Here is a 12,426-nt window from a genome sequence, read left to right as displayed (position 1 = left end):
TTAAAGAAAACACTTAACCAAGAAGGTACTTTTCAAACACAGAATTACTTTTTTTTTAATGAAATTATCTTTCTCTCTCTCTTTTTTAATTTAGAATTTGTGGGAATTAAAAGCAAAGACTCTTAAAAATAAAAATACAAATGTGAAAATCCATAAATTTAGGGATAATGTGAAGAAATAATTCCTTAAAGTTGAACCAAGGTGTAAAGAAGAAGCTCCTGAACTTTAATTTCTTTACTTTTTTAACTTGTGATTCCTTGTCCTGTGTCTTTAAAAATGGGTTTTGTTATGTTTTCAATTTTGATATTCGTTGGCTGTTATGTTTATTATTTTATCTGCTGATCCATTCCCTATCACCCATAACCAATTAAAGATAATGTAACATTTTTATAATTTCTATATATTTTGGGTATCGGGGGGATGCTTGATCCCTCCAGGATACTTGTTCACCTTATTAAATCTCAACACTGTTATAATGCACAATTTCATTCCTGGCAACATTACTTAGCTGCCATGGTAAGTTTACATCCCCAAATGACAAAGCAATAAAGCTAAAGTAATGTAGATGACAACATCACAAAAAAAAAAAAAAAAAAAAGAACTACCCAAAAATTTTACCGTTTACCCTCCTAGGGCTGAAATCCCTACCCTCTCCAACCAAACCAGTTTTTACTTCCTGAATGACTGCAATTCTTGACACAATTGCTTTGAATTTAATTTTAAAATATATTTTTCAAAATACTTATTTTTTTTGTAATATCATCAAAGCTTAGGCTCACATTTATTTATTTTGTTTGTATATTTTTATTCATAACTATACATATAACATACATGTATTTTTTAGGTTTCTGCTCGAACTTCAGTGATAGACTTCACTGTTACCCAAAAAGGTCTTGAAGATCAATTATTAGGCCGTGTTGTCTTGGCAGAAAAACAGGTTTCTTAAAATTTTTAATGTAGTAACATAAAGAAATTTAAAATCAAAACTTATTCTTACTAACAATCCTTTTTGTTTGTAAATGATCTTTCAAACCATCTTTAATGTGAGATTGTTGAGCTAGTTAAGTTTTGCTGAAAATTGTATATTGATAGATTAGTTTAAAACATGTGTCTGTTTTCTAAATTTTGTTTTTTCTTAGGAACTCGAATCTGAAAGAGTTGCATTGATGGAAAATGTTGCTGCAAACAAGAGAAAAACAAAGGAATTAGAGGATAATTTACTTCACAAGCTTGCTACAACAGAGGTATAGATTAACATTCTATAAGCTGCAAAAATTCAAAGAAGGTATATTTTTCCTGTTTATTTAAAGATAAAAGTTTATGTGCTTTAAATTTTCCTAAATTTCAAATTTCTCATAACTATGTCTAATTTTATGGTCTAATGTCATTTAATTTTTTATAGAAACTTAATTGTAGTATGCATTTTTTTTCCTAGGACATTGTTACTAAATACTTTAAATCTCCTCACTGTTCAACAATTGGGTAGAAAGAAATAAACCTCTTAAATGAAGTGTTTTCTGGTATTTAATAATAGAAAAAAAGATGCTTTTTTGGAGTAACAAAACTTTTTTCTTGTATCATCATAACATAAATAACAAAATGCTGTGTTCAAAAAAAAATTATTTTTCATTAATTGGCTAAATTTACTTTGATTTGCTCATTTAAACCTTTAGAATTTTCAATCAAAATATTTATGTTTAAACTATATTAATGTTGCATATTTTCTTCAATGAATTGAGCATCTTATTTATTTTTTATGAATTTTTTTTATTCGCTAAGGATCATTGAAGAATTTGGATTGCGCAAAAATTGCCAACTTTTCGACTACTCAAAAATTTATACAATGTGCAAAAGCGTTTAAGATGGCCAGGGTTCGTACGGGTCATGTAAATCCTGGAAAGTCATGGAAAAAAAATAACAGAATTTCAGACCTGGAAAAGTCATGGAAAATTGAAATTTTCATTGAAAGTCATGAAAATTTATTTCAAGTCATGGAAAAATGTCCTGCACAAAGAGAAAGGAACAGTAGCTAAAGGAGCATTAGAAATATTGAGTGATTTAACAGTATAGCACATAAAAGCTATTAAAAGAGGAAAATTGAACGATCCAAAAATCAAATCTAAATTTTGAAATCTCATTGCATCCACTTCTGTCGCAGCCGCTTGCCATTTTTTGCGATGTGATTTTACTGCCTGGGACATCACTTATTTTGAATTTTCTGTTATTTTCAACACTTCTTACGTTTCATATTCTGTAGTAGCAAAATTTCACGTTCTTAGTTTTGCCACGCCCACTCAAAAAAAAAAGCAATTCAATTGTATGCAAGTTCGATTCCATCGTTCGTAAGGACTTTATTATAAAATTTGTCAGAGTTTATCTTAATTTGTTCAATGTTTTAGAAAATAAAGATCTTAAAGTCAGGCGATAGAATACAGAAAAAGAGGAATTTTAATGCTCTAAAACAGTAGTGCCAACTAATCCATGTGACCCACTGCTACGTTCAATTTCGAGAATTTAACGTGTTCTGCAATTTCTGAACCTATTAATTTATATGCATTTGAAAATATGCAAATAAAACAAAGATACTTTTGAATCAGAAGATTGATTCATTACTGAATGGTTTTTTCAAAAAAGATCTGGTTTTGAAACATAAAAAGAACTAAACTATGTGGCTTTACTTTAAAGAACTAAAATACTGTCAAGTTACGTGGATGATTAAAGGCACTGTTGGACACTAAAAGGTAACTTTTGAAGCAAATTTATTGAAACTTACTAATGACTCATTCAACTTTTGTCCCATTCAATATCATTCTGCCTGTTTAAAAATATATATATATCAGACATTTAAGCATCATCATATTCGCTTCACAGCATTTTTACTTTACTTAAATTTATATGATGAAGACAAATGAGAATAGTTTAGTTTTTTAAGTGTACACTTATATTTTTTCCATTACGAGTAAGTGCTTCAATGAGGCTGTGGCATTCATATAGACGTTTTGCTAATGCTCATTTCCAAATATTACCGAGTTTGAGATTAAATAGTGCTATTCTCTTCGTGTAACGAGGTCATGAAAATTTTCATTGAAGTCATGAAAAAGTCTTGGAAAAGTCATGGAATATTTTCATCCAAATAGAGTATAAACCCTGGATGGCCAAACTTTCGTTCAAAAAGGTTTTGTTTGGTCATTATGGCCTTTAATTCTGAATTAATAGTGTTTTTTTTTTATACCATACATTAAAATCTAAAAATGTGATATTTAAAGGTTAACAGCTGTTACCCATTCATGTTCTTATGTTTATGTTTTTTTTTTTTTTGAAAGTATTCTGTGTGACGTTTAAATACAAAAAATTAAATTAATTCAGAGGCGTAAAAATAAAAAAACAATCTTTGAAATAATGTCAAACTTAAAAATTATCCACTTAGAATTTTTAATGCATTTATAAATTAAAGATTCTTGTTATTAAACTCTGTTGTACAATATGTGCTTTGATTCCTTAAAAGATATTGTTCATTTCACTGTATTTTAGGGCTCATTAGTGGATGATGAATCACTGATTGAAGTTTTGAAGATAACAAAAGAGACGGCTGCAGATGTTGCAAAGCAGTTGGATATTGCTGATGCCACTAATAAAATGATAAATGAAGCTAGAGAAGAATACAGGCCTGGTATTGAAAAAAATATATTTTTCTTTATGAAAAAGCAAACAATCACTGCAGTCTGTAACTTTTTATATGTATGTTATGAATAAACCCTAGGTCTTAGAAGATCCTCATACATGTCCTTAAAAATATACTTTCTTAATCAATGGCAAAAAAAAAAAAAAAAGAAAAAAATGCTGAAGATATCTCTATTTTTTTTTTTTTTAATGAACTTTGTTTGTCTTTCTTATAGTTGCTGCACGAGGAAGCATTCTATACTTTCTGATTTGTGATATGGCTATGGTGAATGTGATGTACCAAACATCTTTAGTCCAATTTTTGGGTATATTTGATATTTCTTTAGAAAGGTTAGTAGCTTATTTTATTTTCCTTTTCTCACTCGCATCAAGAAAAGTTACATATATTAGTAACAATGAAAAATATTAACAAAAACCTTAGCTACGTAACCAAGATTCCAATTATTAGATGATATTTGCACATAAATATGAACACTCTAAATAGGGTGACTTTATGCGGAAGGGGTATTGAATATTTGCCATAAAAGGGAGTTTCTGTACTTTCCCAAGAAATTGTAGCTCCATAAATGCATTTTTTTTTCTTTTGTGCACATATGTTCCAGTCTGTACATGTAAAACAATAGGTGGCTCATATACCTAGAAAATGGTAAAGCCTTGAAATATGAAATTCAGAATTTGTTGTTGTACAACTCGGGTTGTACAACAACAAAAGTTGTACAACTCGGACACAGTTTATAAAAAACAATTTCTAATGGAAATTAAGGAACATTAAATGTAAACGAGCACATGATTTCCTTTTACACCAATTTAAAGTTATTTCCCCATTACTGGCAATTTTAATGTGGTTCAATAGTTAACTCTCTAATATCACCAAGTGTCCTCCAAATTATAACACCACTTAAGTTTGCATCGAAATTAACAATGATTTCCCCCCAAAAAAGTGCAAAAGACCCCTTTAGAAACACCCAAATGCAACCAAAAGGGTGGTGCATAACTAGACTCCACTAGGAGTCTACATACCAAATTTCAATTTTTTAGGACATACCATTCTTGAGTTATGCGACATACATACGCACATACATACGTACATACAGACGTCACGATAAAACTCAGTGTAATCAACTCGGGAATCATCAAAATGGATATTTCGTTTGTCTATATATTCCTAGGTATGCACGTGTGGTTGGGTTGAAAAAATAAACTCAACATTCATTTGGGGGTGAGTAAAATGGGAATAAAGGTCGATTTTTGAGTGAAAATTTTATCACGAATACAATACTTCCTTTTTTGTAAAAGGAAGTAAAAAGGAACTGAAAATACAAGGAAAGAAAATGACTTCAGTTAAGACAGGGATTCCCAAACTTTTTTGATTTGAAGAATAAGAATTTCATTGTGGCACCCTAGCCCATCTCTGTTTTATCATATGTATTGATACAGTGGGCATTTGCGGCAAACCTTGCCTCTATGATATCTAATAATGGTACCCAGGATGATTTTTTGACAATTATCAGCTGCCACTGAGTGGAATTGCATAGTATGCACAGTGCGCTATTATACTCAAAAAACTTTCTTCCCATTCAATCTGTAACAATATTGTATTTTTCTTTTACTGTTACACTTAACATAGCAATGTAATTCAACTGAATTTTAAAGCTTTATGGTCATAAATACTTTTTCAGTTGCCTTAGACCTTGAAATAAAATAAAATTGCTTATATAGATTCACTCTTGATCATTTTTTTAAAAGCCATATTAGCTTAAAAGTTATGGTTAGTGGAAAAAAAACTAGACTTTAATGTCATTCATGGTTAAACAGAACAGACAGTGTAATGCAACAATATTGTTTGAGTTTTCTGCCAATAAATTTCTTTTTATCTGCCTAGTAGATAGAAGACTTTTGATCAAAAAAATTATTGGAATGTCTTCAATTGCTGTAAAAATAATACAAACAAATAATTTTTTCAGAAAAATATGTCGTTTGTCAAGAGCTTTAAAATAATTTTGTTTTTCGAAGCATTGCAACAGTTTTATGTTTTATGAATGTTCTTCCAAAGTGATAGGTTGGTTCCGCTCCCATTTGTCTCTCACTTCGATCATGGAAAAAAAAAACACATAACCACAAGAAACCTTGTCCTGAGTGCAAATGAGGGTACAGCTGTCTCCCTAGAAATTGCTTGAAATTGAAAGTCCAAAAAAAAGCTTTTATATTTTCTTTGATCACGGGGGGGGGGGGGGGAGAGCAGGAATTAATAATCTCTATGATTTCTATTTGGATCTGTGCTTGATCTACATTATCATTAGACTATTAAAACTCCTTTTATTTTTTTTTAAACCTACCTCAAGGCTTTCCAACTGGCAGCCCACCAACGCATATTGTGCGGCACGCTAACTTCTTATTCAGCATATTAATTTTTTCGACATTTTATGGTATCAAGAAGCATCCGAGACTACTACCATTTGTGGTCAAGCCAGGTTCCCCGAAATTTCCTATTGATCACACTTTTACTCCTTTTATTGTGTTGGGAGAAAATTTTACAGGACATCTACAGATCAAGGTCAAGCAGTCCTACCCTGCACGCTGGCCTTCAAACGAATTCCTAGAAATAGTATTGCCTCTCGTTGACGGTGGGAGGACAGGGAGGCAAGAGAGAAACATTTCAGATAAGCAAAAGCTGCCTGAAATTGGTTTAAAATAAAGACCCCCTCCCCCCTCACTGACTCTATGGCCTTTGCTGATTTCGAAACAGAAATTTAGAGCTTGCTCTGACAGTTCATTGTTCGACCTTCTACGACTGGCAAGGACAAACATTGATGTTGACATTCCTGCCTTTGTAAAGAAGGTGGATTGGCTTCAGTTTCCCCATTAAAATCTAAGCACATTGCTTTATAATCCTTCTGTTTCATTGTTTTATGATTAATAATTGAACTATTAATTGTTATTGTATAAGAGCAAGAGGTTATTGTTCAACTCTTTTAAACTGCGGCCTGCCAGGTGATCAGTGTCCAGAATTATGGCCCATGGGCTCTTTGCAGTTGGACAGCCCTGACCTTCCTTAATGTTTGCCAATAAATTTATCATATCATAAAATTAGTTTAGCTGTGTATCATTTGTTAAAACAATTTTTTGTTGTTATTAGTTATTCATTAATTTATTTATTGATTTATTTTTAAGATCCGAGAAGTCCCCAAGAGCAAGCGCAAGAATTGAAAATATAATTCATTTTCTAACATATGAAGTGTTCAAGTACACGTGTCGTGGTCTATATGAAATGCATAAGTTTCTTTTCACTTTGCTTCTAACCATAAAAATTGATCTTTCGGAGAAGAAAGTCACTCACGAAGAATTTGGAGCTCTTATCAAAGGTATGATAATTTTAGTTCTCATTTTATCATGAGGCAAATAGTGAATGCTTATTAAAATAATATCTTGGTTAAAACCACTACTATTATTCAAATTATACTACAGTTGAGGCAAACTTAACTTCGCAGCGTATGTAATGGTGTGATTAGACTCTTTGTAGCCTTCTTAATATTGTTACCTATGTAGGCGTTTTATCTTCTACGGTTAAGCTTTCACCACATAAATACCTTGTTTTAAGTACATTGAAAAAAAGTTCAGGTTTAGTCTTAAAAAGTAATATTGTACAAAAGCTAAATTTGTGTTCAGCATAACCAGATGAAGTTTCTTATTCGAATATCATTTTTTAAGCAGAATTCATGTCCCAGTTACTCTCAGCTAGTGCTACATTAGTAAAATTTTCAGGTGTATTATTAATTTCTTTCACTTTTGAAAACCCATTATCCTTTCGCCTCTGTTTGTACCAACTCAAGGAAATGCACAAGCAAAATCTCTAATTGAGAAGTTTTGACTTATAAAATATTCCTATTTTCGACATATAACATGTTCCTACTTCTTAAATATTGTTAAGTTGGGTACAAAGCTCTAAATTTTAGAGACCCTAAACTGAAAATCATTCACTGAGTTTGAATTAATTTTTGAAAATTCTGTTCATAAAGAAAGAGCTGTAGTTTCTTCACAGCGTGGGAGGTCACCTGGAATATGCAATTTACTTTCTTTCATCAATCGTAATCTCTTTATATTAAAAAAAGTAAGGTCAAAGAAATTCTGAAAGGAAGTCTGTGGTGGATCTGCATCCAGGAGACTCCATAGCACTTACAGCCTTGAAAGTTTTTTACAAAATTACTTCGTGCTCCCATGGTTTGCACTAGGGGTTTTGTTTTTTTTAATTTCAAATTAGTTTTTTTGTAATTAATTTTTTAAGCACACATTTTGCATAAATTGCCTATTAAAAGGACGAAAATTACTTGCACATATCAACATTATGTCTTGTTGGAAAGGGAGGAATTTTCTGCGTTCTAAGCAATTGTTTCAATGCCCTAACTTAATTACGGTGGGAGTTATTTGCCTTTTTAGCTTGAACTTTTTTAGGCTTAGCTGAAATTTAGACACTACTTTCTTTGTTAACTTTATCAGTAAAAAGTGAAGGAATTATCATAGGTTTTTTTTTCTTGACACCAATGGAAAGTGTTTCTTTTTTTTTTACTCCAGATCTAACTCGACCTGTGGTTGAAAAACTAAGCTTCTATCTCCACAGGAAAAAAAGCTGCAAGCTGTTTTAATCAAGTTCGAAAAATCTTATCTCCATTCAAATTATTGATGGTTTTATTTGATGTTATTACAGTTACCTCTTTTAGATTCGTTTGTTTCTTCTTTCTTATTCACAAACATTAAAGTTTTCGATTTTAAAGGAAAATTTTAGCTCAACTCAAATCAAGCCCTGAGCTAAAGAGCAAAACATTACTAGAGACCACGAGTTTGAAAGCAACTTTTCAAGCGTACAAAACTGCAGTTTTGCAATGCTCAGGAGCCCCTAAGCCCTTACAGCTCTGCAAGTTGGTACAAGTTATTTTGAAACCCCGAGAAGGGGTGCTTTTTGTTTCAAAGGGAGCTCATAATGCTCTACTAAAGTGGTAGTTTTTCCTAATTTCGAGGTTAACTTGAGATTTAAATAGCTTAAAATGATGACCCCTCATCTTGCTTTCCATGCAGAAATTTAACCAATAAATTTCTTTCATTTTGATTAATTTAAGCAACTGAATAATATCCCCTCTGACTCTCATTTGCTCCAGGCTATACTTATTAGACGTTTTAAGTTTGGTATCATAATCTGAATCTCAAAGTCCCCTTGCTAGTTTAGTGGCCCTTTTTTGAACCATTTCCAATAAAGAAATATCTTTCATGAAATAAGGATATCAAAACTGAACAGCATACTCCTAATAAGATCTTACCAAACTCCCGTATAAAGGCAGAAGAACCTTAGGTTTGGTTGAAATAGATCTATTGATAAACCTAAGCATTCTGTTGGCTTTGTTACTTGCCATGCTGTATTGTTGACTAAACTTGAAATCCTGATTTATTAAGTCATCCAGATCAAGAACATTTTCTGCCTGACCTAACCTTGTAAATAAAGAAAAAAGATCAATTAAACATCTTACTGGGGTTTACTTTGGCAATATTTTAGTTTCATGTGGAGAGGGAAAAGATTCACCATAAAACGCAGTTCCATTTGCTGCTTAGAAACTTTTTTGATTGGGAAAATGTTATTTGAGTCCTAATACAGCACATGGACAAAGCAGTAAAAATATAAAAAACACTCATCTTTAAACGAAAAGATGCCATTCTGAATAACACCTGTTGTCACCAAGCTATTGCATTATTCCGTCTGTCAACGCAAATTGTGTCCTGATTACATTGTTTTTATTTCTCTCACTGCGTGCAAACTTTGAAAATATTTTTTAAAATGAATATTTATTGATAACAAAAGTTTTCAAAGATTTTTTTTTTATAAATGCGTCATTTCTATCAATTTAAAAGAAACACAAAGAAAGTATACTTTCCTATTAACAGTTTTCAAATATGAGGTGACTCATAGCAACATGTGTAATAATGGAGGAATGTATAACAGGATAGCTTCAAAATGTAAAAAGAACATTTATCTCATTGTATCAGCACAAAAACAATGTAAATAATTAAATACCAAATTACATCTTATTTTCTCATTAAATATTTAACTAAAAATATTGCTTTTGTTTTAATAAATTTATTTAAAATATTTTTTTTTTTAATTTGTTTAAAAAGATAGTCTTAGTTACTGAATTAAATTGTCAATGATGAAGAAGAATTTGTTGAACTATTTTACATTTTTAGTTTGTCTAAAACTCTACAAGCATATTTTAAAAGAAAAACATATAACTAGAACTTAAAGCCGTTAGATTTTTTCCATTTATGAAATGTATGGTCACCCCACTTATCAGACTGTTTATAGGAAAGTTAATTGAATGTAGTTTGAGGTAAGTATTTTATTCTAAAAATTTTATCAAATGTCATAAAAGCAATAGTTTTTCCTTTTATGAGTTGTGCAGTCACACTACTTATAACTGTGTACTGGAAAATTAATTGAAAGTATTTTAAAGTAAATATTTTATTGTGAAAAGTTTCGAGCAAATAAAAATTTAAAAAATATATAAATAAAAAGTAAGAAAATAAACCCTCAAAAACCAATATGCATCAATTTGGTTTTGAAGTTTTGGGATTTATTTGTATAATTTTATTCCTAACTAGCGGTACCTGCACAGCTTTGTCCATTGTAGAAAATTTATAGTCATTTGGTTCAACTGTATATTTACAAATAATGGATGATGAATTTCTCGCCAATTTGCTTGCCCATATTACGGTTCCACGTTATGATAATTTGCTTGGTAAAATGTTCTTAAAATTGGAATAGAAAAAGAACAAAATCGAGTTTTTGAAAAAAAACATTTCAAGGTGCAAAATTTCATGAAAATCAGCCGAACGGTCCAGGCGCTATGCATGTAACAAACATACAGAGATCCAGACATCCAGAGACAGACTTTTAGCTTTATTATTAGTAAAGATTATTCTGCTGTGCTAAGCACAGAAGACATATCTGCACATTTTATCAAAATTTGGTTACTATCACCAGGTGGTTGGTAGTAACATAATTCATCTAAATGCAATGTTTTTATGGTCATTTGTAAATGAGAAATATTTTTTAAAAAATATGGCATCTGAATCAAGTATATGACGGCGCGAAACTGTAAAAAGCAATCTCATTTTGACCAGAGTTGCAGATACAACTTTTGTGCTGAGCACAGAAGTTTTTCCGCAATTTTATTTCATTTTATGACTTTACCATATAAATTATCATTATGTCAAAAAAATACTGCTACAATTTGATTCAAATTATACTGATTAAAATAATATTTAAAAATGTATAACCCCTAGACTTTCCTTTTAAATATAGGAGGTGCAGCTCTTGATCTAAAAGCTGTGGAACCAAAAACATGTCGTTGGATAACAGATATGACTTGGCTCAATTTAGTTTCTCTCACTAAGTTGGAATATTTTAAAGATATTTTGGTGAAGGTATGTATGTAAATAGATTTTTTTTTCTTTCTTTGAAAAAATAAAATTGATTTTATTTACACTATTTAGTATTTTTGAACAATGAGCTTTAATTCTCGTTTGTTTCTTCAAAATCTATGAAAATGTCTCTGAAGTCTGTATCTTATACTGCTTTCTACTATTTATTATGTGCAATGCTTTTTCTTTTTGTACAATGATTTATCACAAGGCTTCCCTAACTGTAGTCCCCGGACCCCTTGAGAGGCCACAGTAAACTAGAATTCTTGCCTTTGAAGTATAAAGTTGTCCTTTAGAGTGCTACTTTCCGACATCTTGAGATACATTGCTGCAAGATTATGTCGGTGTGATTGAATCGCTTGCTGCTTCAACAAAATCATGTGATCTGTAGTAATGTGAATATGAATGTTTGACGGACATTACCCCCTGACTGCATCTTCGATGTCCTTTATTGTGTATCAATCATTTTGTATTATATAACTTTGCAACTTGTATCGATTTTACCTATTATATGCAATATTTTGTACAATGATTTATCAAAACTTGATGCTATGAATAACATTAATTACGTCTGGTTTGAATTTTTAAATAGATTAAGAAAAATGAAAAAAATTGGAAAGTATGGTACGAAAAAGATGCTCCTGAAGAAGAAGTTATTCCTGATGGTTATGATTCACTGAATTCGTTTTGCAAGTTACTACTTGTCAGGTTATTTTCATTTCATGTGTCTTAGAATTTGTTAACCAGTTAGGAACGTAACATCAACAAAAATTTTAAATTAAGCTCATGTTTTAAGCATGAGTTTCTTCAAATTTTATCCACATGAGCTTCATTTATACTTAGACCCAAAGACTGAAAAATTTTTTCTTAAGTTAGCAATTGTTCTTTGAGTCTATAAAAACTCTGAAATTCTATAAAAAATTGCCAGTTATTGTGAACTAAAAAAACTTACCATTAGAAAGGAGTTCATATTTTTTTTCCACAATCTTGATGAAAACCATTAAAAAAAACGTCAAGTTAAAGTTTTCTGAAAATTACTCAGGACTACTGAAATAACACTTTCTGGAATAAAGATTGCTCATTGTAATTGTACCATGTGATTTCATTTTAGGATTTGTAGAACCATAGGTGTTGGTCATAAAATAAAATAAAAAATATTAATAGTATTAAAATAATCACGAGTGGTCCAACGTGCCCTACGGTCTAACATACCCCACCTCCCTCTAATCTTAATTTTGATCAAAGTTTCAAAAATCTTACAAACCACTGAAGTCAAATTTA

General features: G+C 30.8%; 1 protein-coding gene across 1 annotated transcript in view; it reads left to right on the top strand.

Moving 5' to 3' along the window:
- The window catches only part of LOC129219775 (dynein axonemal heavy chain 8-like), a 189,951-nt gene that overhangs the window by 152,416 nt on the left and 25,109 nt on the right, over window positions 1–12,426 (top strand). Inside the window, exons 68-74 of the mRNA XM_054854077.1 lie at window positions 845–937; window positions 1,140–1,244; window positions 3,532–3,670; window positions 3,897–4,011; window positions 6,853–7,043; window positions 11,030–11,148; window positions 11,738–11,853. Coding sequence (XP_054710052.1) covers window positions 845–937; window positions 1,140–1,244; window positions 3,532–3,670; window positions 3,897–4,011; window positions 6,853–7,043; window positions 11,030–11,148; window positions 11,738–11,853 — 878 coding nt within the window. The remainder of the gene's footprint in view (window positions 1–844; window positions 938–1,139; window positions 1,245–3,531; window positions 3,671–3,896; window positions 4,012–6,852; window positions 7,044–11,029; window positions 11,149–11,737; window positions 11,854–12,426) is intronic.

The sequence above is a fragment of the Uloborus diversus genome, chromosome 1, assembly GCF_026930045.1.
Source record: "Uloborus diversus isolate 005 chromosome 1, Udiv.v.3.1, whole genome shotgun sequence".
In the NCBI taxonomy this organism is placed as follows: domain Eukaryota; kingdom Metazoa; phylum Arthropoda; class Arachnida; order Araneae; family Uloboridae; genus Uloborus; species Uloborus diversus.
This window is presented reverse-complemented; position numbering and strand designations above follow the sequence as displayed.